At 40.3% G+C, this 24741-nt stretch overlaps 2 protein-coding genes across 2 annotated transcripts; one reads left to right on the top strand and one right to left on the bottom strand.

The window, feature by feature from the left end:
- Positions 1–469: 469 nt before the first annotated feature.
- On the top strand, positions 470–11020 carry mfsd9 (major facilitator superfamily domain containing 9). The gene is made up of 6 exons (XM_034213805.1): positions 470–818; positions 1970–2057; positions 5824–5867; positions 6829–6958; positions 8290–8499; positions 9175–11020. The coding sequence occupies exons 1-6, from the start codon at positions 732–734 to the stop codon at positions 10032–10034; spliced, it is 1419 nt and encodes a 472-aa protein (XP_034069696.1). The 5' UTR covers positions 470–731; the 3' UTR covers positions 10035–11020.
- A 716-nt stretch (positions 11021–11736) lies between these two features.
- slc9a2 (solute carrier family 9 member 2) lies at positions 11737–24008 on the bottom strand. The gene is made up of 13 exons (XM_034213820.1): positions 23500–24008; positions 22867–23081; positions 22524–22772; positions 19615–19865; positions 19312–19529; positions 18748–18947; positions 18179–18268; positions 18024–18094; positions 16343–16510; positions 16150–16255; positions 13659–13775; positions 13330–13417; positions 11737–12609 (listed from the first exon to the last, which is right to left on the bottom strand). Exons 1-13 carry the CDS (start codon positions 23762–23764, stop codon positions 12212–12214), a joined length of 2436 nt encoding a protein of 811 aa, XP_034069711.1. The 5' UTR covers positions 23765–24008; the 3' UTR covers positions 11737–12211.
- Between the last annotated feature and the right edge of the window lie 733 nt (positions 24009–24741).

The following is a 24741-nucleotide window of genomic DNA, read 5'->3' as shown; positions in this document are numbered from 1 at the left end:
TTTACAAGAATTGTTTTGAATATCTAAAACATTTAGAAATTAACATTTGTTGGATATATACTGTGTATTCTGTGTTATGTAGGGCCTATTTAGTCTTACTGGTGTATTTGATTCTTATTTTATTGTCTACTCTTTTTGTTAGCTTCAAACCAAAAAATAAGTTTACAATTCGACAAAAAAACACCTTTCATATTGGTGTCATGTAGCTTAAAATGTAGACACAAAACATTTTCATTGCTTAAATAGTCTTTAGACAATGTAATATATCAATATAGTCAGATTTGTATCTTGAATTGTTGTAAATGCGGTTACAATTAAGTTATTCTGTGATTTGTTAAGGTTTAAGATAATGTTGATGTTTTATCTATATATTTTATGAATCAACTTCCCGATCGAGGATTGTGACGTCAGCGGACGATACCAACTCTCCTATTATCCGTGGGTGATTCACCTCATAGGTCAGAGCAGACAACACGGCAGTTCAGACCTGATAAATCAGCCTCTTCACTAATAGTCAGATTCGCCACAGGACGTGTCTTATCTCTTTAGAATCCGCCTCATATTTACACCTACCGTATTTCTTCAGACGGTTGATACGGAGAAGTCTCGCGCTGACCCCTGCACATGATATCTCCACCGGGACGCTGCCGTGCTCGGTGTGTTTGGAGAGTATTCAGTGGAGCGGATGAGCGTTTCCGCTTTTCCTGCAGCCGTGTTGTCACTGCGGGAGGATGAACAACCAGAAATGTAGCACCTTATATCAGAAACCAGGAGGACGGACGAGGATTATACAATGCATCTATGTGGTGGGCTTCATGGTGAGTAGCTAACTGAGACTGTACTGAGTGAGCTGTCATGTCATGGTTTCATAACTCGAAAGGTATGATGTAATAAAACAAACCAATTCAGAGATAATACATGTGCTTCATGTTCAGATCATGCAAAAACGGCCAAGGCACCCTCAAGGTGTTTGCATGTGATTTAAAATGCAAATGTTATACTTTGGGTTTTGCAAAGCAGCTCTTAAAAGTGCTAAAAGTCTGTTGAATTTAAAGGTGTGAAGGTTTGCCAACACATGAACATATTTTCTCAGAAATGTTTCATGTCAGCAGCAAAAGTCGATGTCATAGCATAGCTCAAATTCTCTTGAACCGAAACAGCATACTTGCACAAACCCCTTAAACATTCACCTGTCATCCGTAGGTGTAATAGGGAATTACATTTTAAAGCATGCCTGGGTTGTAAAGATGTAAATGTAGTCATTGTGTAGTTGTGTGTTACCTTTGAGTACTGTAGAAAGCAGGGACATACGTATGCATACTGTATGTATCATCATTTTATTGAGGATCATTAGCACACATTTTTGAAATTATTTTTAATAGATGCATCAATACTTTCTGGCCACTAGAAATACAATAATGCTATTAATACTATCTGTACATACAAATACACACGGTGTGTATGTTGTAATATATAACCCTAGCCACTAAATTGGGGAGATATAAAATAACAAAGCCGACACCTGCTGTCTCTTCTGAGCATCGCTGTCAGTAAAATATGCTTCAAAGTTGACTTTCTTCCTTACATTTAAGAACATTGAGAAACCCAACTCGTAATCATGAACAAGAAAGTATGTGTAACTCTAAACATGGCTAGATTCCAAGCTGTTTTTCAGCCTGCATATCTGGCTAAATGTGATTTAAAGTGCCCAGATGTTTGGCACGCAGAAACTCTTAGGGACAGTAAGCAATTAGTGTAATGAGTAGTGTAGTGTTAGAGCGCTGTATGAACTGCTGTGTGACTCCAATCAAGAGTTTGGCAAGAGCTGCACTGATCTCTGTTTTGTTGCAACTCTGTTTTTTTTAGTTCAAAAGGGTTTCTTATGTTATTTAAAGTTTAAATGATAACAGCTGGATACACCTGGGGACATAACTTTAATCTCTCTCCTTCATTTCCTTGTTTTCTTCAGGATTTGTTTGGGGTGAGCATGATCATCCCGCTGCTCAGCCATCATGTGAAAGCTCTTGGAGCAAGTCCCACTGTGGCTGGTGTTGTAGGTGAGTTGTAATCTATTAAGTTACATCATAGCTGCAGAGTCCCGCTTAATAAGCTGACAAGCTCTGAAAAGTCTCATGACCAAATCATTATCTGCTAGCTAGAATTAACACGAACACAGAGGCCGATAATCTAATGTTTTATCGAGTCTTACATTCAGAGAATTATTGTCATGAGGTCACAAAACATTTGTAATATGCACCACATACTGTATACTGTATGTTTCATACAGTAAATATAAGTGCCAAAATCATGCCCTATTACGCTTTTTGGGGCCTCCATTGGACTCCTTTGTGTTCTTCAGTAACATAGTCACTGTTGGGGAAATAGTTTCCAAGGTCCATAACTTTGACCCAGTGTATCAGTTCATTCTGTCCTGACTGAGCGCACACACCTGTAACCTTGGCTGCTGTGCTCTCAGTGTTTTGTCTCCCTGTTCCTGCCTGCTGGCCTCAGCTGATAGAGGTGTTATGATTCTATCTTGTTATGCACAATGTTGATTATTCTCTCTGAACCAGTGCTTGAATTGGGCCGGTACTCACCGGTACGCAGCACCGCCACTTCTGATTTTTACCCATGTGGTACCGGCACTTCTTACTGCCGGCGGCATCTCATGACGCCAGGGCCGGACTGGGACAATAAGTCAGGCCGGGAATTATACACCCAGCCTGGCCACTACCAGTTTTTTTGTGCCATTTTGCTGGATTCATTTGTCAATATTTACAGCGTTGCTGCCCATAGTGATAGCCCTCTAAATCTACTACCCAAAAATAAACATATGGAGATGGGTTACTATTAAAAAATTTTGCAAATCCATTTAGGAACCTATTCATGTGAACATATTTTAAGTGGGGGCAGACCTCAAATCCTATAGGGGGGTCCGGGGGCATGCTCCCCCGGTAAGATTTGTTTTTAAATGTTGGACTTAAATGCATCAATCTGGTGCACTTTGAGGGGGAAATAAAGAGACTACATCCATATGAAACAGAACTGTATACATTTAAATAATCATAAAATCATAAGAACATGGCCATAACCAATAACATACCATATCCAATATGAAAAACATTGAAACTTGTTTATTTATTTGTTGCAATTATAGTTGTGAGTGTGTCTGGGCTCCTGAATCAGCCTCACCTGTCTCCCTCCTCTCCCCCTGCTCCTTTTTGAGGCAGAAGCAAAGACTAGTTTTAGCTCTCAACAAGTTTTAAAAGTGTCTCTTGTCTTTTTTCACCTAGTTAACGTTTTTTTATTATTATTCATGCATATTTTGCTAATCACTCCCCTCTCAAATGGAAGATGTGTTTACATAAAGGGTGACCAAACCCTTTGAGACGCACAGAGATAACTTGGACTAAGTTAACTATCTAAACACTCAGAAAGTCCTTTACCTCACCTGAGCTGTAGTTATCAGGCTCTCAGTCTGACAGCAGAGGACTCCTCTCCACCTTGTTGTTGAAACAGCTCCTTATATCCGTTAGCGCAGCTAGCTAGCACCAGATGCTAACAACAACAATACACATAACCGATGCGTGCGCTTTCTCTCTCGCTCGCTCGCGCCACAGATACACTAACACACACCCTCCCGAGCTTGAATGACACCCAGAGACCAATCGAGGGCTTTAGTATATGATCTGTATGAAAGTGGCCATGTCGGCAGGCCACATCATGTAGACAGCCAGTCACCCTCTGTGAGGCAGAGTCAGACCCACATTTGCGCAGCGTTGCGTTCACAATACACACATAAAAAAAAGAATCCTCAGGCCAGCAGGCCACTTAGCAGGCCAGGCCATCGGGAAACCTCCCGGTCCTCCCGATGGCCTGCATGACGCATCTCATGACGCATCTCATGACGCATCTCATGATGCGCCGCAGCGATAGACTAGAGCAGAAAAGACATCACATAACGTTAGCATTTCGAAAATGTTAGCGTGGCTTAATAATAGTGCGAAAAGACAGCAGTTGTCGCCGGACAAGGATTCCCTCTCCTTTCCTGCTGAAAGATGGTGAGTGTACTCAGGGGACGAGGAGTCATTTAACCAGCCGCCAGTAGGAGTCAGGCTTTACTTTATTTTATATCCATAAAGAAAAAATAAATCTGTTTACAGTTGTTTCATTATGGATGTTGAGAGGTATCCATACATCTCTTCATTTTGCTCTCAAAGTGCACCAGATTGATGCATCTAACTTCAATATTTAAAAAAAAAATCTTCCCGGGGGAGCATGCCCCCGGACCCCCCTAGAGGGTGTCAGATCAACTGCCCACTTATCAAAATAGCACTTTACCCCTGCACCCCCTCTAATCTCAGATGCACCCTGAGTCGTTTTCTGTAAGTACAGTGAGCCTTTCTAAAATATACAGTAAAGAGACAAAGCCACCAGCATTATAGGATATTGTAGTGACCACTCATTAATACACTGGGGTTCATAATTCACACATGGAACTACAGTTGGGGTTTTGTTCCCACACGGACATGTTAGGCGTTTGCTATATATATTGTGTGCCCTCCTCGCTTCTCTCTCTTCTTCCCGGACTGCAACCGGACAACAGCTCTTAAATAAAGTACCCTTTTGCACCTTCATTGCACCGCCTCCGACTCCCTATCTCTCGGCACTACAATATACTATATGACTTTGAGCCAAATAATTGACGTGGCAACTCTACGGTGAAGTCAGAACTCTGACTCTTAGACTCGTTTTGTGAATTCTCCGGCCGAAGCTCCAAATAAACCCATCAGTGTTTGACATCAAAGCTCCAGCTCACCCCGTGTCTGCTTTGAGTCGGTGACTCCTGCTGCATTGCTACACAGAAGTTCCCCCCACAGTCATATCACTGCTTATTACATGGCTTAGTTGAATACTCGGTTCTGATTGGTCAATTCAGAACACGTGACACGTTGTTAATACCGAACAGACAGACCGCTGTCAAGGACTTATTGACCGTTGTTAAGGACGCTCACATCTTCAGAAAGAAGTCCGGTTGATTTAACTGTATACCGTTGGGCCGAAAAGCAAACTGCATGCAGTCATGCCTTCATGCTGATCTAGATCTCTCCGCTTCGCGTCGGGCTCCTGATCAGCCTGTCGGTGTTATTTTCCCCATAATGACCGCTTGCTGCACATTATCCCTTACGTAACACTCGCAATTCTATTGGCCGGCGCTCCAACACATTGTACGTGATAGGCTAAAGGGTGGGACATCTCTAAGTAGTTGACCAATCACAACAGAGCTGGCCAGCTAACCAATCAGAGCAGACTGGGCTCTGGTTTCAGACAGAGGGTGAAAAGAGGTGCTGCAGCACAGGCAGTATGAGAACAATAAAGAGCTTTTTGAACATTAAAGCATGTAAACACGTCCCAGTAGAGACACTACATACAAATATGAACCTGAAAATGAGCATCATAGGGCCCCTTTAAGTTTGAATAGATTGAGCTCTCAGTCCACCATCATTTTAGACTGTTGGTTGGAAATGTGTCGAGGTTATTGTGATATACAATTTGTACCCTTTCTGGTACATGCTAAATTAATTTGTTGTTGAATTGCTTATAGAACATGTGTTGCCACCTAAATGCAATGTTGAGTACAAGCTTAACTTATGTAAGACTTACTGTACTGTATACTGTGAGTGTGTGTACTGTGTAATAATCCACAATATCCCATTGTGCTGTTGTAATACTGTAGGTATTGTTACAATCTGAACACACATAGCGTCTGCTCTGTGCTTTATATTACTCATGTGATTTAAATCAAATATGAATCTTCTGCAGGATCTACATATGGGATCTTGCAGCTCTTCTCAAGCACAATAGTTGTAAGTATACACTTTTTTCTGCCAAAAAAAATCTCTGTCTCCATCCGGCATTCCTGCTTGACAAGGCATGCTCACATTCAATGTCATTCCTGGTATTTCATGAAAACAATAAACAATGTTTTAGGCTGTGGTCACAAAATACACCCAGTCTCTACACAGTCACACACAAGCTACTGCTGGTTAGCCACATGCACAATGATATTGTTCTTTTTCTCACAAAAATCATATTTTTTACCATTCGACACGCCTGAATTAAAATCAAGGGAGATAATTTATCAGTGATTCAACCATGATGATTAAAAACATGTTGACGCCGTTAAGAAAATTACTCAAAATATGCATAGTGCTCTCTCTAAAATAATCATGGCATCTGACTCAAGATTCTCCGTTATCCACGTCATTCTCCTGCCGCCCCCATCTCGTGAAAAATTGGTTTAATTCTCAGCGGTCATGCGACAAATTAAAGGGATAAGGAGTCATCTGTTGGTTCCCCCGTGCAGGCCGGTTAAATCCTGATGCACGTAGGGAACAGCTGGGTCTCTATGATAATCCCACCAGGTTACACCCAGAACTCAGCAAACCCAATTGGTCCTAATTTCATTATTTCATCAGATATGAGAGAGAGAGAGAGAGAGAGATCAGGCAAAAGTAAAGACTTAACAGGCTGGCTGCTAGTTTGTGAGCTTTGGGGGATTTTCTCTTTATTTAACATCTTTGTAAACTACTTGTGTACAGAGACACACTTCTGTTTGTCTTCTTTTGTTGGGCTCTGTCGTCAAGAAGATATTTCCGCTATGGCAAATTCAGTTTTCATTCTGTTGAAATACACATATGCACAAACACATGCATTTTCAACAGGACTGTACAAATGATCCACAAACATGTGTAAATGTGTTTTTCTGTACAAAGTGTAAAAGTGTTTGTTAAGTTCTGTGTGTTATTCGCTGTGTGTGGTTGTCAGGGCAGCTGGAGTGATGTGGTGGGGCGGAGGTACTCCCTGCTGACCTGCCTGCTGCTGAGCGCTCTGGGTTATGGTCTGCTGGGGATGTCCAGCAGCATCGCTCTGTTTGTCCTGGCACGGATCCCTGTAGGTGAGTCCTGAACTGAGAACATTTTGACATGTCACAGTAGGAAAGTCACAGCAAAAACAATCAATGATGGCCGAGTTTCATTCACCTTTTCATTGTAAATGTCAGTAGTACCACCTTTGCTTTTCCCCTCCTGACCTGACAAGTCACCATGTCTGTTGTGAAATGGGTCTATTGATGTCTATAGATCTGTATTTAACAATATTTTCAAATACTCATCAAATATTGCCTTAGAGCCTTGTGCAGAATCGACACATTTCTTTCCAAATCATTCGAATATTAGATCAACATTTGAATATTTACCCCATTATGTCACACATTTTCTTCACTGATCATGCTTTGTTGCTAAATGTACCACCAATTATTATTTTAAAGCTGATAATGGTTCAATTCAACAAAATGATAAATTCTGAAATTAGCCAATTGGGATAAATGTACAGTATTGTTGTTTGATAGTCTTTAGACCTAAAAGGATCTAATATCCTTACCAAAAGTCCCTAAGGACAATCGTAGGGAAAAGTTTACTGGGTGAAGTTAATAATGTACAAACTATAGTGCACAGTGCAATGTGTTACATGGTTTGTAAACGGAAAACTCACCTTTGATCCCTCATGTAAAGCCATATTCACACTATAAACATTCAGAAAAGGACAAAGTGAAAGTGAAATAACCAGCAATTATTTCAGTAAAAAAATCACACTTTATGTAACACCATGTCTGACACAAAAATGTCCCAATTTGGGATCAATAAAGTACATCTTATTTGATAATATTATTACATTACATGTAATTTGTTAGACGCTTTTATCCAAAGCAACCAGGAGCAATTTGAGGTGAAGTGTCTTGCCCAGGGACACAATGACATGCTGACTGCAGTGGGACTCGAACTTGCAACCCCCTGATTCGAAGTTCAGCACACTATCACACAGCCTCCCTATTATGAATTATTCTGCATGTGATGTGTCAAATCAGTTTGGAAGATTGGAAGACAATTTCACTGAGAATCCCAAGTGCAAGGGGTTAGGGTGCAAATCGTAGACAATTACATCTATTCTTTAGACATAACTCCACAAACGTGTCTAACTGTTCAGCTATTTGAAGTTATTGTAAAATATTGGTGTGTAAGAATTGAGCTAAAGCAGAATAGAAGAGCTGTAATTCCTACTTTGGTTTACTTCTCATTTTGTACTGAAACCAAAACAAAAAAAACTGCGACAGACAGTTCCTCTATTTCTTAACTCTTGGATACATTTTTCTCATTCACATAATTTGCACAAAGCCCTTTAATGGCAGGTTCAGCGTGTTAGCCTCACTGTGCCTGTCTTCCCTCTCAGGGCTGTTCAAGCACTCCCTGTCCATCTGCAGGGCGCTGCTGTCAGACCTGGTCTCTGAGGCAGAGCGCCCCCTGGTGATGGGACACTTCAACGCAGCCTCCAGCGTGGGCTTCATCCTCGGCCCTGTGGTGGGAGGGTACCTGACGGAGCATGAGGGCGGATTCTACACCTCCTCCTTCACCTGTGCAGTCATCTTCCTGGCTAATGCAGGTGGGTACAAAACTCTGACATCTGAAATCAACGTGCATTTAAATATATAAACATTTATGCCTCTTTTACTTCGTAAGCTGCAGCACTGTCCTGAGAGTAAACACATACAATAATGATGAATGGTATGCTTTATAGAGGAAACAATTGTTTTATAGTATTATATACAGTATATTTTCGGAAATATAATTAAACACTTTCTATAACACCCATGTTTTTATTTACATATTGGGGTTATAATCTGCTTAATGCACTGTATAATTATAAGCAGTTGTATGATAATATATTGCTTTATTATCATACAACACTAACTACAACACATTATATTATAATTATTTTATAGTGGCTCTATCTATGTCCAAGTATCATCATTTTTCAATTTCATTAAAAATGTTTTACTTTATGTAAAGCAAACAATGACCTCTTAGACTAACTTACAATCACATATATGCACTATACAAATATTATAATGTATTTATTTCCTATTATAATACATGATCCTTGCAAAAGCTATAATTAAAGGTTATAATACTTGACCTTATAAGCCATTATAAAATATATATACCTATAATTCTACAGTGGTGTAAGCAGATTATAATGCATTAAAAGCATGTTTATTATGCATTACTGAAAGGGGCGCCAAAATATGTATCTAACATCGAGCATTTTTTATTCCAGGGCTTGTATTGATGCTCCCATGGAGCGAGACACTAATTCACCGTAAAGACACCAACTCCAACAACTCCAACAATGACACAAGCAAAGGTTGTCATGACAGCAACTGCAGGAAGTCAGTGCTCAATTGCTCTCATGCAAATAGTCACCGCCCAGTGTCACCAGCAGAGACTGAGCCGGGCTCCAGAGCTGCTCCCCGCTGGAGGGAGGTGTCTCTGCTGCAGCCGGCCTGGAGACAGCTGTCCTCGGTGGGCTCTAAGATCCACACGGTGGCCTCCTCCGACATGTGGGACCTCTTCCTGGTGCGCCTTCTGATGGCTATAGCTATCATGCTGTACTACAGTAACTTCTCCCTGGCCATGGAGGAGCGTTTCTCCCTCACACCGAAGGTGACGGGCTACCTTATCAGCTACAGCAGCACCCTGGGGGCCCTGGCTGGGTTCCTGGTGGGGCCCGTCACGCAGCTGTATGGGAACAACATGGCCGCTCTGCTGCTGCACTCCACGCTCCTCACCTGCTTGCTCATCTTCCTCTACGCCGCGGCCCCCAGCGTGGCGCAGGTGCTGGTCAGCTCCACCTTCTTTGCCATCTCCACCTCTATCGGACGGACGTGCATCACGGACCTGGAGCTGCAGAGAGGGGGGGTCCAGGCCAGCGGGACTCTGATCGGGGCGGGGCAGTCGGTGACAGCAGTGGGTCGGGTCCTCGCCCCCCTCCTCTCAGGTCTGGCTCAGGAGTTCAGCCCCTGTGGCCCCCCCAGTCTGGGAGTGCTGTTAGCGCTGGCAGCTGTAGGTCTGCTGCTCGTCAGGATCCCCAAATGGGACGGCAGGGGGAGGACGAAGAAGAATCAAAACGCTGAGTAACTAACTTTAAAAATTATGGAAATGAGTGCAAATCTACCACTCAGAGAAGTGCTCTTATTTTGAGGCCAGCTGTGAAGATGAAGACTCATAGTGGGGACGTTATTTCCTGCTCAAAGGCAATATCTGTTGATATGGCGACTCAACAGGGTCAAAATGGCTCCTCAGCACCAGCACTGCAGCCGTTCTCTCAGGGAGGACGGATTCAAAACTCAAGCGCAGGACCAAGAAGTTAAATCTGCTCCTGTGCTGAAGTTTGATCGCACAGAAGCATTGTGTCGGCACATAACACTTAACAACTCGTTTTTTAATTCTCAAACCACTATATTGTCCAAAGTCCCGGAAGTTACTATAAAGTTGCTGATTATACACTGCAATTCAAATAACTGAAATATTAGAAGGATGTATTATTAAAATGCCTTTCTTTAGTGTTACGAACATTAACGGTGTTCAAGTAGAATCCCAAAAATACAATTGTGAAGCCAAAAACATGTCCCCTTTAAGACGAAGGTGACCCTCCCTTCAGATTCAGACAGTAATGCATTAACATTCCTTAATAAGGTGAACCTGTAGCTGAAACTGGGCTGCCGTCCTGCCCCGAGGTAGATCACACTGTTGTAGGTTAGCACGAACCAAGATGGCAATACATATACACATTTTACCTCAATGCCAGGTGTTCCTCAACATTGCACTGCATTTAAAACGGTTATTAAAGTGGTATAGGAGCAAATGTTTGTTCTAGTTTCTAATTACATTGTTTTATTTGTTCCATCTCAGGATGGTAAATGAGAGATTTTAAGATATTATTGATAGTCATTTTTTAAAGTTAAATGTTAACTGTATACTGATCACCACTGTTTTTTTTTAAACAAAACAACCACTGGCTAAGAAGGAAAATTGTCTTAATTTGTGTAAAGTTGTCAGTGAATCCATGAAATACTATTCAGATTCAGGCCCAAAACAACAAATAAATAACATTTTGTACACAAGTCTCGAGTCGTATATGAGACACTGAAATCAATGCTGCAGTTTGGATGTTGAGTTGAACTCTATCACACATACTGTTAACACTTCTCATCTTCTTATGGCTTTTACTTTTGTGGCAGTCCCTCTGTGGTACATTTCGTCATTACAACTGAATGTCAAAATTCCCCTGCGTTGACTTGATTCTTCAAATCACACAATTGGGAATTGATGAGAGCAGCTCTGTGCATTTCCCTTAGAGTGCAAAAGCACAATCTTTAAGGAGGTAGAGAATTGAACACATGGGGTAGTTTAATCCTAATTTGACTAAATGCAAACCTAATATCTCTATATATTGACAGCCATACATGTGTGTTTTCTGATTGAAGGTGTTTGAGTATGTTGTAACCTAGCTAAAGGGAATATTAAAGAGAACGTATCCACTAAGTTACATGCATCAGGGCAGATTGGAGTACTATTTATGATAAAAATTGCTTTCATAACAATAACCGAATGCCAGTCGGCTTATTTATATACCAACCCCTTTCATATAAACGTATTTTTATCTAATCAAATTCTCATTTTGTTTAACTTATATAGGTTCATTGTGAATTCACTTGAAAGATTTGTTTCTAACGTTTTTTGTTTTACATTATTGTGAATCGTTTTTCCCAATCAGAGAGAGTGAATCTGTACCGGCACACCGTGTATCCATGGTCTGATGATTATGCTCGAAAACAGCTTTCAACAACATTATATTTATTACAGTAAAAGGAAATAAATGGGCCCAGACTGGTGAGGTCCATCAGTGTAACAGACTTACAAAAGGCCTGCAGTTAGACCCAGGAGAACTCTGTACTGCACAGAAATAGTTCCTCATGATAAACTAACATAAAAAACACTTCAATCATACAGCTGTCACACACAATAGGCAACAAAGTAGAAAAAATGTTTACAACAATGAAATAATTACTTAAAATAGTTTAAATTACCTAGTATTAAAATCACATTGTGTCCCACTGTTGTGCACTGGGCTTCTGATGTGGCTCACTTTGAGGAACGACTGTCCATTTTGGCTTATTTCAAAATGGTCCACTTGAGGTCAGAAATGGCTAGACTTCCCGTATTCATTTATTTTAATACAAAGTCTTATGTAGAGACCCTGGAGCTGTGTGAGAGACTCAGTCTGTGGCAGTCCAGCTGCTTTGAGACTCTTTCTACTTCTTTGGGTTCCACTGCGGCCGTCTGAGCAGAGGGTTCTGCGTGGCGTTGTCTCTGGGTTCAACTGCCCAGGATGGAGGTGGAAGTGAAGGCTGCTCCTCTTCCTCCTCATGATGATGCCCGTTCCTTAAGTTATCAGCCGAGCCGCTGTCATTGTCCACAGGGGAGTGGAGCTGATGGCGAGGAGCGGGAATTCGGGAATCACTGGAGGAGGAGGAGGACTTTCTGGATGTGCCGCGCTGTTGATTTTCATCCAGCATGTCGACAGAGGGCGCCTCCGTCAGCGTGTCCAGGCGGCGCAGAGGCATCATGCCTCTGGAGGAGGGGCGCGAGGGCTGGCCAAACCGAGAGCGCCTGGAGGGGTAGGCCATCTCCGACATGGTCTCCTCATCATCTGGGATAGGAGAAAAAGTGGTAAAATGGTAATGAAATTGTGAAGTGAATTGAATTTTCTTTTGCAATTAAAAAGTTAAAAAGCGTGTTAATGTAGATGAAAAAACCCTTGACGAATGAGAAATGGTCACAGAATTTTACACCTTAAACCTCATTGACTTGCTGCTGGGTCATCCAATACACATTTTATTACATAGTTCAAACATAAATAACTTAATAAAAAATCTTGAAGTTATGTGAATATGTTGCTAAACGTTTTGGGGGGAAATTGGTTCAAAATGATGCACAAGACAGCTGAACTTAGGCACATATTTGATCTAAATGCTAATCTTAGCGTGCTAACCGTACAGCTGAGGCTGATGGTAATGGTGTTAGTTCTACACGTATTCAGTCATAAACTACATTATTGAATAAATAGGAATGTGACCGACACGAAATGAGAAGTCAGGGGATCATAAATGTTATTAAAAATCATCTTATTGACAGACATTTGTCTTGACCTGTTGCCATACCAAGAACAACACTGCCAACAAGTGTTTTTTTAAGAAGTGTGAACTTCATATCCTGTACTTTAAATCAAGATCTGATACAAAAATAGACACGTTCCTTTTTCTGAAAAACCTCTAAAAAAAACTTTCACTCAAGATGATTATTCCCACTTTAAAAAGGGACATTAATGGGAACACTTGAGGCTAAATTAAAAGTACTTTGAGAAGCTTACCTGCAATGCTCAGCCTCCCAGGAGGGAATTTTGAATCCAGATTTTTCCCAGCAGGAAGAGAGAAGTACTTGTGGGATTTGGAACCGTCCTGAGAAAGAAGACATGGGAATAAAACAGCAGAATGGCATGAAACAAAAAGCAGAATGAGGAATAGGATAAAGAAAATGAAACTGATGTTTAATAAGGCACACTTTTATCTGCAGCGATAAGACATACTTCACTTGTTTTAAAGCTGCTCGCTCTTCCTTATATTGAAACTAAGAGGCTGATAACACACTGTATTATGTAGCTCCTTGAGTCAATAGCCACAGGTTTGGCTTCCTGCTTACCGGGGACTGAAAGCTGCCGGGTCTCATGCTGCGGCGGATGCTGGTGTGGCGTCTTATCAAAATCTCTCTGGCGTGGCTGTCGTTGGGCAGGGCATGCTTGGTTGTGTATGCCACCGTCTAGTTAAAGAAAATGAAAAAAAAGACATCATTACACAGCAGATTAAGACTATCAAACTAACAGGTTCCACGGTTTTGTGTCAATCTGGAATAAATGCCCAAGAGAGCCAACAGGTGGCCGCAATGATAATAGCTGCAGACAGTTAAAATGCTTTCAGAGGAGACAGCATTTTTTAAAGCTCGGGTTACTCAACCAAATCTGGCCACACCTGTTTGGACTGTCAATGTCTCTGTTTGGACACTCACCTCCTCCACGCAGTGTAAACCTCACTGTCAACACAGATATGTCAGCCCTGCAGCTATTAGTGAGACTTACAACCTATAAAACCCTCTACAGGTTGTTATTGTACTTTTTTTAATTTGACTATAGGATAACTTGATGAGACGGTATAGAGGAACCAATGTAATATTCTGTTCCGTTTGCATTTTCATCCTTTAACTTGCATAATAGTAAGAAAACCACAGTTTAGACATTCTTTAGTCATTTAATTAAGTACATTTGACTTTAGCAAAAGCATTGGCAACTAAATAAACCTAAATTAAAAAGTATTAATCATCAACGGTAAATGTTCTGAATAATATGATTTATATTATATTATTTGACTAAATCTACTTATTGATGCATTAACGTGTTTAATGTTACAGCTCGAAATGGAAAAGTTTTTGTTTTTTACTAAATGTACTGCTCGGTAGCTTCGGGATTTCACCAAGTGATCAATACAGTTATATTTTAACTTAAATAATACATGATACATTATTTGTTAATTATATTTCTAATCATTAATATGATATTTAAAAGTAACTGCAGCTTTTAAAGTAGATGTAGTGGAGTAAAAAGTTGAATATGTGGTAGTATAAAGTAGCAGGAAATGGAAGTAGTAAAGTACAAGTGTGTAAAAAATGTACAAAAGTACAGTCCACTCTAAAATGACAATCTTTAAAAGGGCCCGCTTCGTCACCAGTCGGCAAGATAAACAGCTGAGGACGTCAAATGTTAAAAAGTGCAAACATCACAGACGGGAGGAGACGCAGGGTTTGTGTGAGAGACTGTGGATATGTGAAGGATTTTTAAAAGAGGAGCTAACAAGATAATGGGAGAATTGGTCGTCTCAGGATCAGAAGCACATGCTCCCTATTTGTCTCCACATCAAAGCGTCTCTGTGGGTAATGTCATGTCCCTTATGGAAAAATACTGCTGGCCAGTTTCGGGTTATGCAAAACATCAGCGACTTTCAGTGCTGAGAATCCAAATACCTTTGTGTTAGTACAGAAAGTCTATGTTTCAAACTGGGTAACATTTTTGTTTACCTGGTTACCGTAAGCAGCTGAAGGTTTACAACAACAGCAACATGCAAATGATCGAAGACTGGTGCTTCTGTGACGGGTCACATGATCAATATCAGCGGTTTGAATGGGAGAGGAAAGATTAAGATGTTCTCCTGCTCAAATTTGTATTCATTGATTTGGACTTTCCTCACAATTACTTTGTGAAATATTGGATTTGAAACATTGAAACATAAACATGTAAGGAGTTTTTAAAATGTATCTTCTGGTGGAACTGACAATTACTCATAAACATCTTCAATGTGAGAAGGAGACCAAAGTATTCACAGAATAAATATTTAGACATGTATTGTCTTTCATAAGCTTACGATACTCCTTATAATGAAACAAGGTACAGATTTATGGAGTAAAAAGAACACTATTTTATCTTCCTTCTGTATAAGAACTGGAAGAATAAAGTATAAACTAGAAATGTTCAAGTAAGGTTCAAATAGACAGAAAATGGTTCCCTAAATCATAGAGTTTCTTTCTACCTCTGTGATGCAACACAATAGGATACAAGACAAGGGAAAAAGCATAAGTTTGTGCACACAGCTGTTATCCTGCATGAATATTTAATATGAAGCGGAATGTGAATACGTTGATGTACTATGGTAAATATTTGTGATGACTGTTGTCTATTTGCAGGTCCCATTATTATTATTATTATGCGCCTATTTCCCCCTTCTCCTTCAGTAGGACTCGGATGAGGGTGTTGAACTTTTCCTTGTACATGTGATGTTTTGGTGTTGTTGTTTTTTTTCTTTCCGTTAACTGTCAAGTGGGAACAAGTATTATTTTTTTACGTTTTTGTGTTTCTCTTATTTTCCTATGATTCTGTTATGATTGGCTGTGAATAAGAACATATGAAGGACAGACCATCTATTTCTATTTATTTGTAATTGTATTTAGAAAGTGGCAGGTAATATAAGATTATTTTCTTCTCCCTGCTCCTTTCCGGGTACGGTGTGTTTATAGAGACATGTTTTGCAAATAATTGTTATACATTAAGTTGTGCATACCATGAACGGAACAAATGAATATCTCTCACCCGTTGCCTGATCCTGTACATGTTCTTGGACAGGATGTCATGCATGTTCTTCAGGTCCGGAGCCTGGAACTTCTTCTTGGGTTTACCAGAGCTTTTCTTCTCCTCACTGAAAGACAAATAAATACAATTGACTTCATCCATCCCTTTGATCTGAACAGACAATCGTCAGAGATATAAAATTAAGGTTTCATACTATATGGAGAGGATGGACGGCGCGGTGCTGATGTCCCCGGTGACGGTGTCCAGTATCTCCATGGCGTTCTGCAGCTCCAGCTTCTTGTACAGCGACACGATGCTGGACTCGGCCCGGTTGTCTCGGATCAGGATCCTCCGCAGGACCAGATTGTTGAACCTCAAGAATCTGAAGGGAGAAAAAGGGAACAATGAAGGAACATATTCCTGGGCGGCTCCATGATGTGTTTTTAATAGTGTATTGGTAACAATCACTAGCTACCCCAACAATAACTTTAGTATTACAAAATCTAATTATTTTTTTGTTGTAATATATTTTTTATTGACATTTGGCAGCAAACAATTATACAGTGTTTTTTAAAGACATAGTAATTGTACATCTTAAGTTTGTCTGTCCGAAATGCCTTTTTCTTTTTGTAATGAAAGACAAAATAAAAACAGTAAAAAGTACGAACAATACGAACATTAGGGAGTGATCAGGACTTCACAGTTAAATCATACATTTGTAAAAATAAAATCTGGCCTATGAGGTTTTACGAAATCAGTCCACTTTCTCCATCGTGACCCAAAATCTAATTATAAAAAACGTGTGTATCTTATATATTTTATTACAACTTTCTTGTCACGTTTACACATTGTAGATTTGTTTTGTCTTTGTTTTGTGTCTAGAAGTGTATTGAGTATATTCTAGTTTTTGAAAGTACTATATCAGTATTCAATTTTGTTTTGTTTTAAATCTGTGACAAAAATGTATCAGTAAACACTTGGTATCTTCCCCTGTAATGCTTTGTCTTTGTATAGATCCTGCAGAATTGTCATAAAATGGAGTGATTGTGTATTAAAATGCTACACAGTTAATTCAATATGAATGTAAACCACCTAAAACACCCTATAAGCTAAAGTAATTTAACTACTTGCAATGTGCTGGATAAACGCCAGAACTAATAGGTCACTGTCCTAATATGCACTTTGACTGCTCTGTGTGTTACCGTTGTTTTATTACAAATCAAACTGAAAATCTTCATTCTTGAGGAACCTGTCTCACAAGAAGGTATGTGTATAGGTATAGGCAAGGTATGTGTAAACAAAGGTTCAAGGAAGAGAAGAAACCACAGAGAGGAAGCGGCTAAATAAATGGTACATTTATATTGTTCTATTTAATTGTTACAAGTATTAAGGAGGCGGTTTTGAAGATGTATATAAGTGCCATTTCAAAGTTTTAAATGAGGGTAACTATGCACCTAAACACAGAACTACTTCAATACTTTAGTGATATAATGCATTACTTTAATGAAAACCTTAAAGCTGTGAAGGTAGTAGATTAAAAAGAGAGCATTTCAGATCATTTGGAAGAACATAATTATATTTTATAGCTGATGGAGGAAGCTGGACCTGCCACCTTTATTGTGGTTAGCTCTCCACATTCCCACAGTCTCAGGGAGTGAACAATGGCATTGTCAAACTAAACAACAAAGGAGAAAGAGAGAAGGTAAACTGAAACTGCCAGCACTCCTCCAGTTTCACTGCAGATACTTTCCCTCTAAACTGAATGGATATTAATCTATAAGTAAGTAAGTTAAGAATCAGTGTGCAAATTGTGTAAGCTACTTGCGACAGATTTGGTCAAATCGTTGTACTTCAAAGCATTTTGCAGGATGAATAGACAGGAAGAGAGTTCTTACTTGTCTTTCCAGTAGAAGTGGCTCCACTGTCCGCAGAGGTCCTCTATTCCCGCAATGGTGTGCTCCATGATCTGAGAGCAAAGTGAGAACCATTAACATATGCTCCAAAAACAAACAGTTGACCTTGTTTACAACATTCACAATGTGTGGCGTACCCTGGAGTGAATCTCTGCGTTGATGGTGTCAAGATTCCGGTTTGTTCTGCGGACATTGATGAACTCGATCAAAGGTCGAATAGTGATGCCCTGCAGAGGAGAGAGAGAAAGATCACAGATTCAGAGGAACCCAGAAATAAAACATAAGAAGACTTTTCAAATCCCCACTGACTGTCGATTAATTTGACCATTCTTTCAATTAAATCGAGTAGAATCTTACAGTCTTTATTGCAGGAGTAAAAGCTCTTCAGGTTTTGTGTGGAAGTGGAAAAACACTATGAATTGATGTAAATGTGAGACCAACAACATTCTTTCATCCAAAACCTGCACAACTTACTAAATAATCAAATACGTTCTGATGTGAACTTCAAATCATTTGTGGTTTTAAGCTTAAAAGAAAATCAATCATGACAAAGCACATCAGTATTTGTCTCTATGAGTGAAAACCCTTTTTTACTAAGACAAACACTAACATATACTGCGCCAATATAAGTTAGACTTATATGTTTGATCTACAGCAAACAACTGTGTGAATAGTTCTAAGTAAAGGCACACAGATGCTCTCTCACCTGAAGGAAGACAGTGAAGAGGATGATACAGATGGTGGCCGTGACGAAGAGCGGCTTTCGGCCGACGTGATCAGGAAGAGTGAAGACCAAGGCGAAGGAAATGGCACCTCGCAGGCCACCGTAGGCCAAACCAAATTGATCCTTCATGTTGAATGGGATGGTGCGGAAGGGGTTTATGATCTGAGTCAGCACCAAGATACCTGGGGGGACAGAGGGAAGAAAAGAAGTTAGGAACAAATGCCATATCGGCTAGGTACCCAATTTGACTGTTTTGGTTCAATCGCCTCAGAACTGTTTCCAGCAGCAGCTCAATGCTTACAGCTTGTTCTGCATCCCCAAGTTTTAAACAATATTACATACAAATCTATTAAATGCAGCTTTAAAAATATAAAAATCTGGTAAGAAGTCTTGTTTTCCTGGCTTTTGTTGGCACATTACTGCCATCGATTTGTGTTCCCATGACACAAACTAAACGGGCACGATGCTTCATAGCACCAGTTGAAACCTTCACAGGGCACGGACAGAAGCTGAGACAAACAAAACACAGACCCCTCCCCTCCTTACCGAGACCTCTCCATACGAAGGCAAACAGCAGCGTGAACAGGATGTAGCCCCAGTTCCACTCGTGCTCCGTTGTAATGGTGACGACCCCGAGGAAGAAGAAGATGAGGGTCTCTGAGATTGAGCCCAACATCTTGACCACGTGTCGGATCGTCGTGCAGGAACGCTGGGAAACATTTTCCTCCACGTAGTACTTCATGGTGAGAGAACAGGTCACAATGCTGCAGAAAGACATAAACAACAGCTGTGTTTTTGATGTGTTCTTCATTTGTTGAATGCTTTAATGTGAAGATGTGTTCTACTCACGCCGTGATGGATGAGATGGCGAAGAGCTCGGCCACCAGGTAGGCCAGGTAGCTGTACATGAAGATGAAGAGCGGCTCGATTTCTTTCACTCTAGAGGTGAATCTTGTGGTGAAGGCGGCAACGAAGCCGAACAAAACGCCGAAGCCTATCCCACCCAACCCCACCACAAGGAACCGCGCCACGCCGAGGAAAACATCCACCGGCTCCACCACCGGCATATCCGCCACGAAGTTGAACATGTTGTACAACACCTGAAAATACACATGTTAAAACAACCATGCACACACACTGTTTTGTATGTACAGCTTTGCATTCATGTGTGCAGAAACAGCCCACACATCTCTATGTGAGGTCATGGGTGGGGTCAGGCGCAGTAGTGACACATTTGCTGATAACAGTGATTTACTGAAATGTTGACTCTGTACTGTTTGCAATTTGATAATCTAATTCCACAAAGAGCGCTGAATGACTCAGATAAAGGAGCATTTGCCGGAGCAATCGCCATGTGCTTCTGTTCTTAGAAAGAAGGAAACTCATTTCTTTATTTTATGGTCATGTAGCTTTTAAAATCTGCTCTCTTGCTGAATGCAACCATTAAAGTAAATGACGTGAAAGACAAAATACCAAACATAAAGCACATGTAACGTTTTATTTGAGTTGAGACAATCACTCACAGTTATGGCATCTCATTTACAGCTTCACGTTGACTAGCAAACGGCTATGAAGAATATGGATCATTTAAAAAGGTATAGAGCAAGTGATATTCCATATTATAGTATTTCTTTCAACAATACTTTCTGAATTACCCAGCCACTCATTCAGGCACATTTATCATAAAGTAGAGATAAACTAAAAGGACTGCCTTGCGGTTGAATGATTTGCTTAACAGTCAAATTCATTGATCGTCACGTCCGTCCGGAATATCATCACTTCATCATGTTAGACATATGCGTAAAATTAAATAATTATCATAAAAATGTTTATGGACAAAAACATGTTAAGCGTGACTTTGACCTTTTAAAAAAAAGACTCATTTTTGAGTCCAAGTGGACTTATGTAACAAACTTATTTTGTTGTCACAATGGATACCTTGTCTTTCAACTGCAAATGAAACCAACCTACATGTACAAATAAATAACCTTAAAGTGAATTCTGCTCCTGCTGCACATCTTCCGGCGCAAACTGAAAACTCATCTCTTTCAACTCCACTTCGAGCGATAGAACTATTAACGAAGCACTTTTATACTAATAAAGGACTGGCTTACCTAAAGCCAGTTGAGTAGCACTTGAAATGTTTTTGCTCTATGAAGCCTGATGTACTTATATGATTCTGTTTTCTTCAAGTTGTATTTTGTTGGTCGAACGCACTTATTGTAAGTCGCTTTGGATAAAAGCGTCAGCTAAATGCAATGTAATGTAATGTAATGTAATGCTGCAAAGACACGTTTCTGCTCTGGGATGAGCCTGTCAATTACTTGTGTGAACAAGTCTTTAACATATCATGGACAAGACACACCGGAGCCTATTTTAACATGTGTTTAGAGTCAGGCAGCAACAGTTCCTTGTTTTAAAATGTGTGGAGCACAGATGATACAGATGATAACCTGAAACTCTGAGTCATGGGCGGAGTGAGGGGATCCCACATTAGAATAAAAGGATCCTACTTAAAATTATGAGAGTTCTTCCCACGCTTAAATCTGTCACAACCTTAACTAATGAGTGCAGGGCTGATATGAAGTATGTCTACTTTCAGAAAACATTACATCTTGTTTGATTGATCATAATCTGCAACACAAAGCTCTCTGTGCAGAAAGGCCTGGGTAAATGTTTGTCTTCCCTGTGTGCATCAGCTACTGTGTACTAAACAAAAGGGTCGCCACGATAAAGCTAAGAGCAGGTTATTGTACGTGGGTTGGTGTGTTTGAACACAATCAGAACAGGGTGAGGGAGACATTGGAGCATGATGCAGTTCAGTCAAGTTGCAGAGGATGTGTACACGCCTCCCAAACAGCCAAAAGCAACAGTGGCCTCAGGAACTGGTTTGGCAGCATCTAAGCAAACTAGCTTCAAACGAAACACAGCGCAGGTCTGCGGACTTTTCTAACATTTTCTAACATTTTCTAACATTATTTATCTGTTCAGCATTTTTGGCAGTGACACACTTTATGTTGTCATACATGCATACTGACCTAGAGAAAGAGAAAGAAGTCATCTCACTGTATCTGAGGAAACCTGAGCTGAGCCTTTAGAGAAATTATAAGAAAAGCTCCAGACAAAAAGAAACTGGATCTACCTTTTCTTATAATACCCGTTTTGAAATCAAGGGTCCAAACTGGGTTTTAAATGGTAGGTGGGGTTACAATGGTGTCCATGATTAACTCTATGTGTGTGATTCTGCCTTGTTCCCACACTACTTTTTGCATTTAGGCTGCAGCTAACGATTATTTTCATTATTGATTCATCTGAGAATTATCTGCTAGGTCCATGTATGTATCTAAAAATGTAAGAGATCATCTTTAAAGTCCAAAGAAAGTCTTTAAATGTCAGGTCAAAACCTAAAGATATTCAGCGTAATATGCTATAAAAAAGATTAAAGCAGGAAATCTGCAAATTCAAGAAAATGAAACTGCATTTTCTCCCATTTTTGCATGAGAAATGGCACAAAATTAAGTAAATATCAAAAAGGTGGAGAATGTATCCGTCAATAGAGCAATTATTTTATCTATTGATATGTATGAGTCCTATTGGGAAGTGCCATTAAGAAATTAGGAACAGTTTGTAATGACACCCTGCTCATTAAAGGTGTTTTCATAACAAGCCCAGAACAGGCCAACGTGTTGCAGCAAGTCTCAGCTTAGATTAAAGGGCACCACAAAGGACTTTAGGACTCTGTGCCTCGGCCCACTCACCACAGTGACAGCATCGTTGAAGAGGCATTCTCCAAACACCACGATGTAGAGCTGTTCATTCACTGAAATGTCCTCAAACACACTGAGCACGGCCACAGGGTCCACGGCCGAGATGATGGTGGCGAACAGAAGGTTCTCCTGGAGGTTGATGTCCTGCACACCAAACGCCTCGATCTGGCAAATGGCAAACAGAGACATGCCGATGCCAATGCTGTTCCACAGAGTCCCCACCACCGCAAACCACAGCACCTGCAAACAGACACGACAAATCAAAAACAAGTGTTCAAAAAGGAGAATATTTTAGGAGTGTGATTTAGGAAAACGTGGCTGTTTTTAAACGGACCGTGCCGATGTTCTCAAAGAAAGGCCTGGTGGGCATGAAGTAGCCGGAGTCCAGGACAATGGGGGGCAGCATGTAGAGGAAGAAGGCGTTGCTGGTGAGCACAGCAGGGGGCTCCTCATGGACCGAGTACATGATGCCCCCCACGATCAGACCAATGCTGATGAGAAGACACGACTCTGGCACCCAGATGGTGATCTTGTGGTACACATGGAAACCTGAAATGAAATGGGATGTCAATTAAGTTTAAAAAACAGAAAGAGGGCACTCTCCACATGAAAACATCACATATATTCCTGATAAAATGATGCCCTGTATTATGTTATCAAATTCAGAATCCCTTTATTAGTCCCACAGCATTATAAGGCAACATTTACAGTGTGCAGCCAAAGTGGCATAGAAGGTAGAAAAGGCAAGTATAAAAAAGAAGAAAAGCAAACATTAGTAATTAATTAAAAATAAAAGACAAACAAGTACACAACCATGGTAGAAATTAAAAAAAACGAAGTGACACAAATAACATATCAAAATATTGAGACCTTGTCAAAATGTATGCTTTTACATAAAAGTGACTATTGCACAGTACTGTTGCAAACAAGTGTTTATATTGCACATGGTCACATTTGAGCTACTCACCAATCTTTGCGAATGAAGCCAGCAGCACCCAGAGAGTGATCTCAAAGGGAATCTGTATTCTGGCGTAATCCATGGTAAACACCGGTAAATTAGCTTTTTCCGCGTCTGGGAAGGCCTGGGGACCATTATCCGGTATCACCGGGGGCAGGATCGTGACACCGCCGGTTGGTTTTGAGGGGATTTCTCCGCTTGAGCCATGGAGAAGACTTAAAAACGTGAAAATAAAGAGTAAAACTCCTGTCCGTCTGGAAATGTTTATATCCATTGTGCAACAAAAAAAACCTCAGCCCCTAAACAGTAATCCAAATAGATGTGAATATCAACTAATCCATAAAAGGAGGAACAAGCAACTGAGGTGAGACAAATTCCTCTAAAAGTTGATATTTGTTTGTAATTTACTCCATTTTCAACAGTAAAGTCTGAATTCTCTCTTCTTCAGTCTTTAAGATTGTGAGGTCCGGGTGAGTCTCCTTCAAACTGCAGCAGGACAACACACCTGTGGTTTACCTGTCGCGCGTCCACGAGTTCCGATACAGCAGGGCGCGATCCCGAGCCCTGCTCTGATTGGCTGACAGCTGAAGCGGGTAATGAGGGTGGGGCAAGGTGTTTCTGCGGGACCTTCAGGGCCGACTATGAAGTTTCGTTGCACCAGTTTCCTGACCGACTCGAGTTTCCACTTTCACTTGTAACACAGCACTAACAGTTTCTCTGATTTTGGTGTCTTTTAGGAATTACAGCCTACCTACACCATCACAGAGCAAATGGCTAAAATATGAAATAATAAAAACGTATTTCTGGAGTTTGGCTAAAAGTTTGGTTGCAAGTCGAAAATTACGAGATACATTTTGAAATGTTGAATTAACATCTCAACATTTTGATTTAGTTTCCGAAATGTGATATGATTTTAAAATCTAAATGATAACTGATCTTGCAATTGACATAACAATGTGGACTTGAACAATATTGAATGTCTTAATATTTGTTGAATTTTTTTTGTTGACATGACTGTTAGGCACACTTATCCTATGTTGACTGTCGTTCAAAATGATGCCTTTACATACAGAAAGATTCATTTTATTTAAAACATTTTCTTTTTAACTATCTTTAATTATTTTCTGACCCTCCCTTTGGCAAGAAAAACCTCACCCAATATCTCAAAATATATATTTATGACAAACAACAACATGTTAAAATACAAAATGTGCTTATTTTGGAATAAAAGGCTGATGCAGTCAAAAATAA

Source organism: Gymnodraco acuticeps, unplaced genomic scaffold (assembly GCF_902827175.1).
Source record: "Gymnodraco acuticeps unplaced genomic scaffold, fGymAcu1.1, whole genome shotgun sequence".
Lineage (NCBI taxonomy): Eukaryota > Metazoa > Chordata > Actinopteri > Perciformes > Bathydraconidae > Gymnodraco > Gymnodraco acuticeps.
Note: the sequence above shows the minus strand (reverse complement) of the source record. Positions and strands in the feature narration are given on the sequence as shown.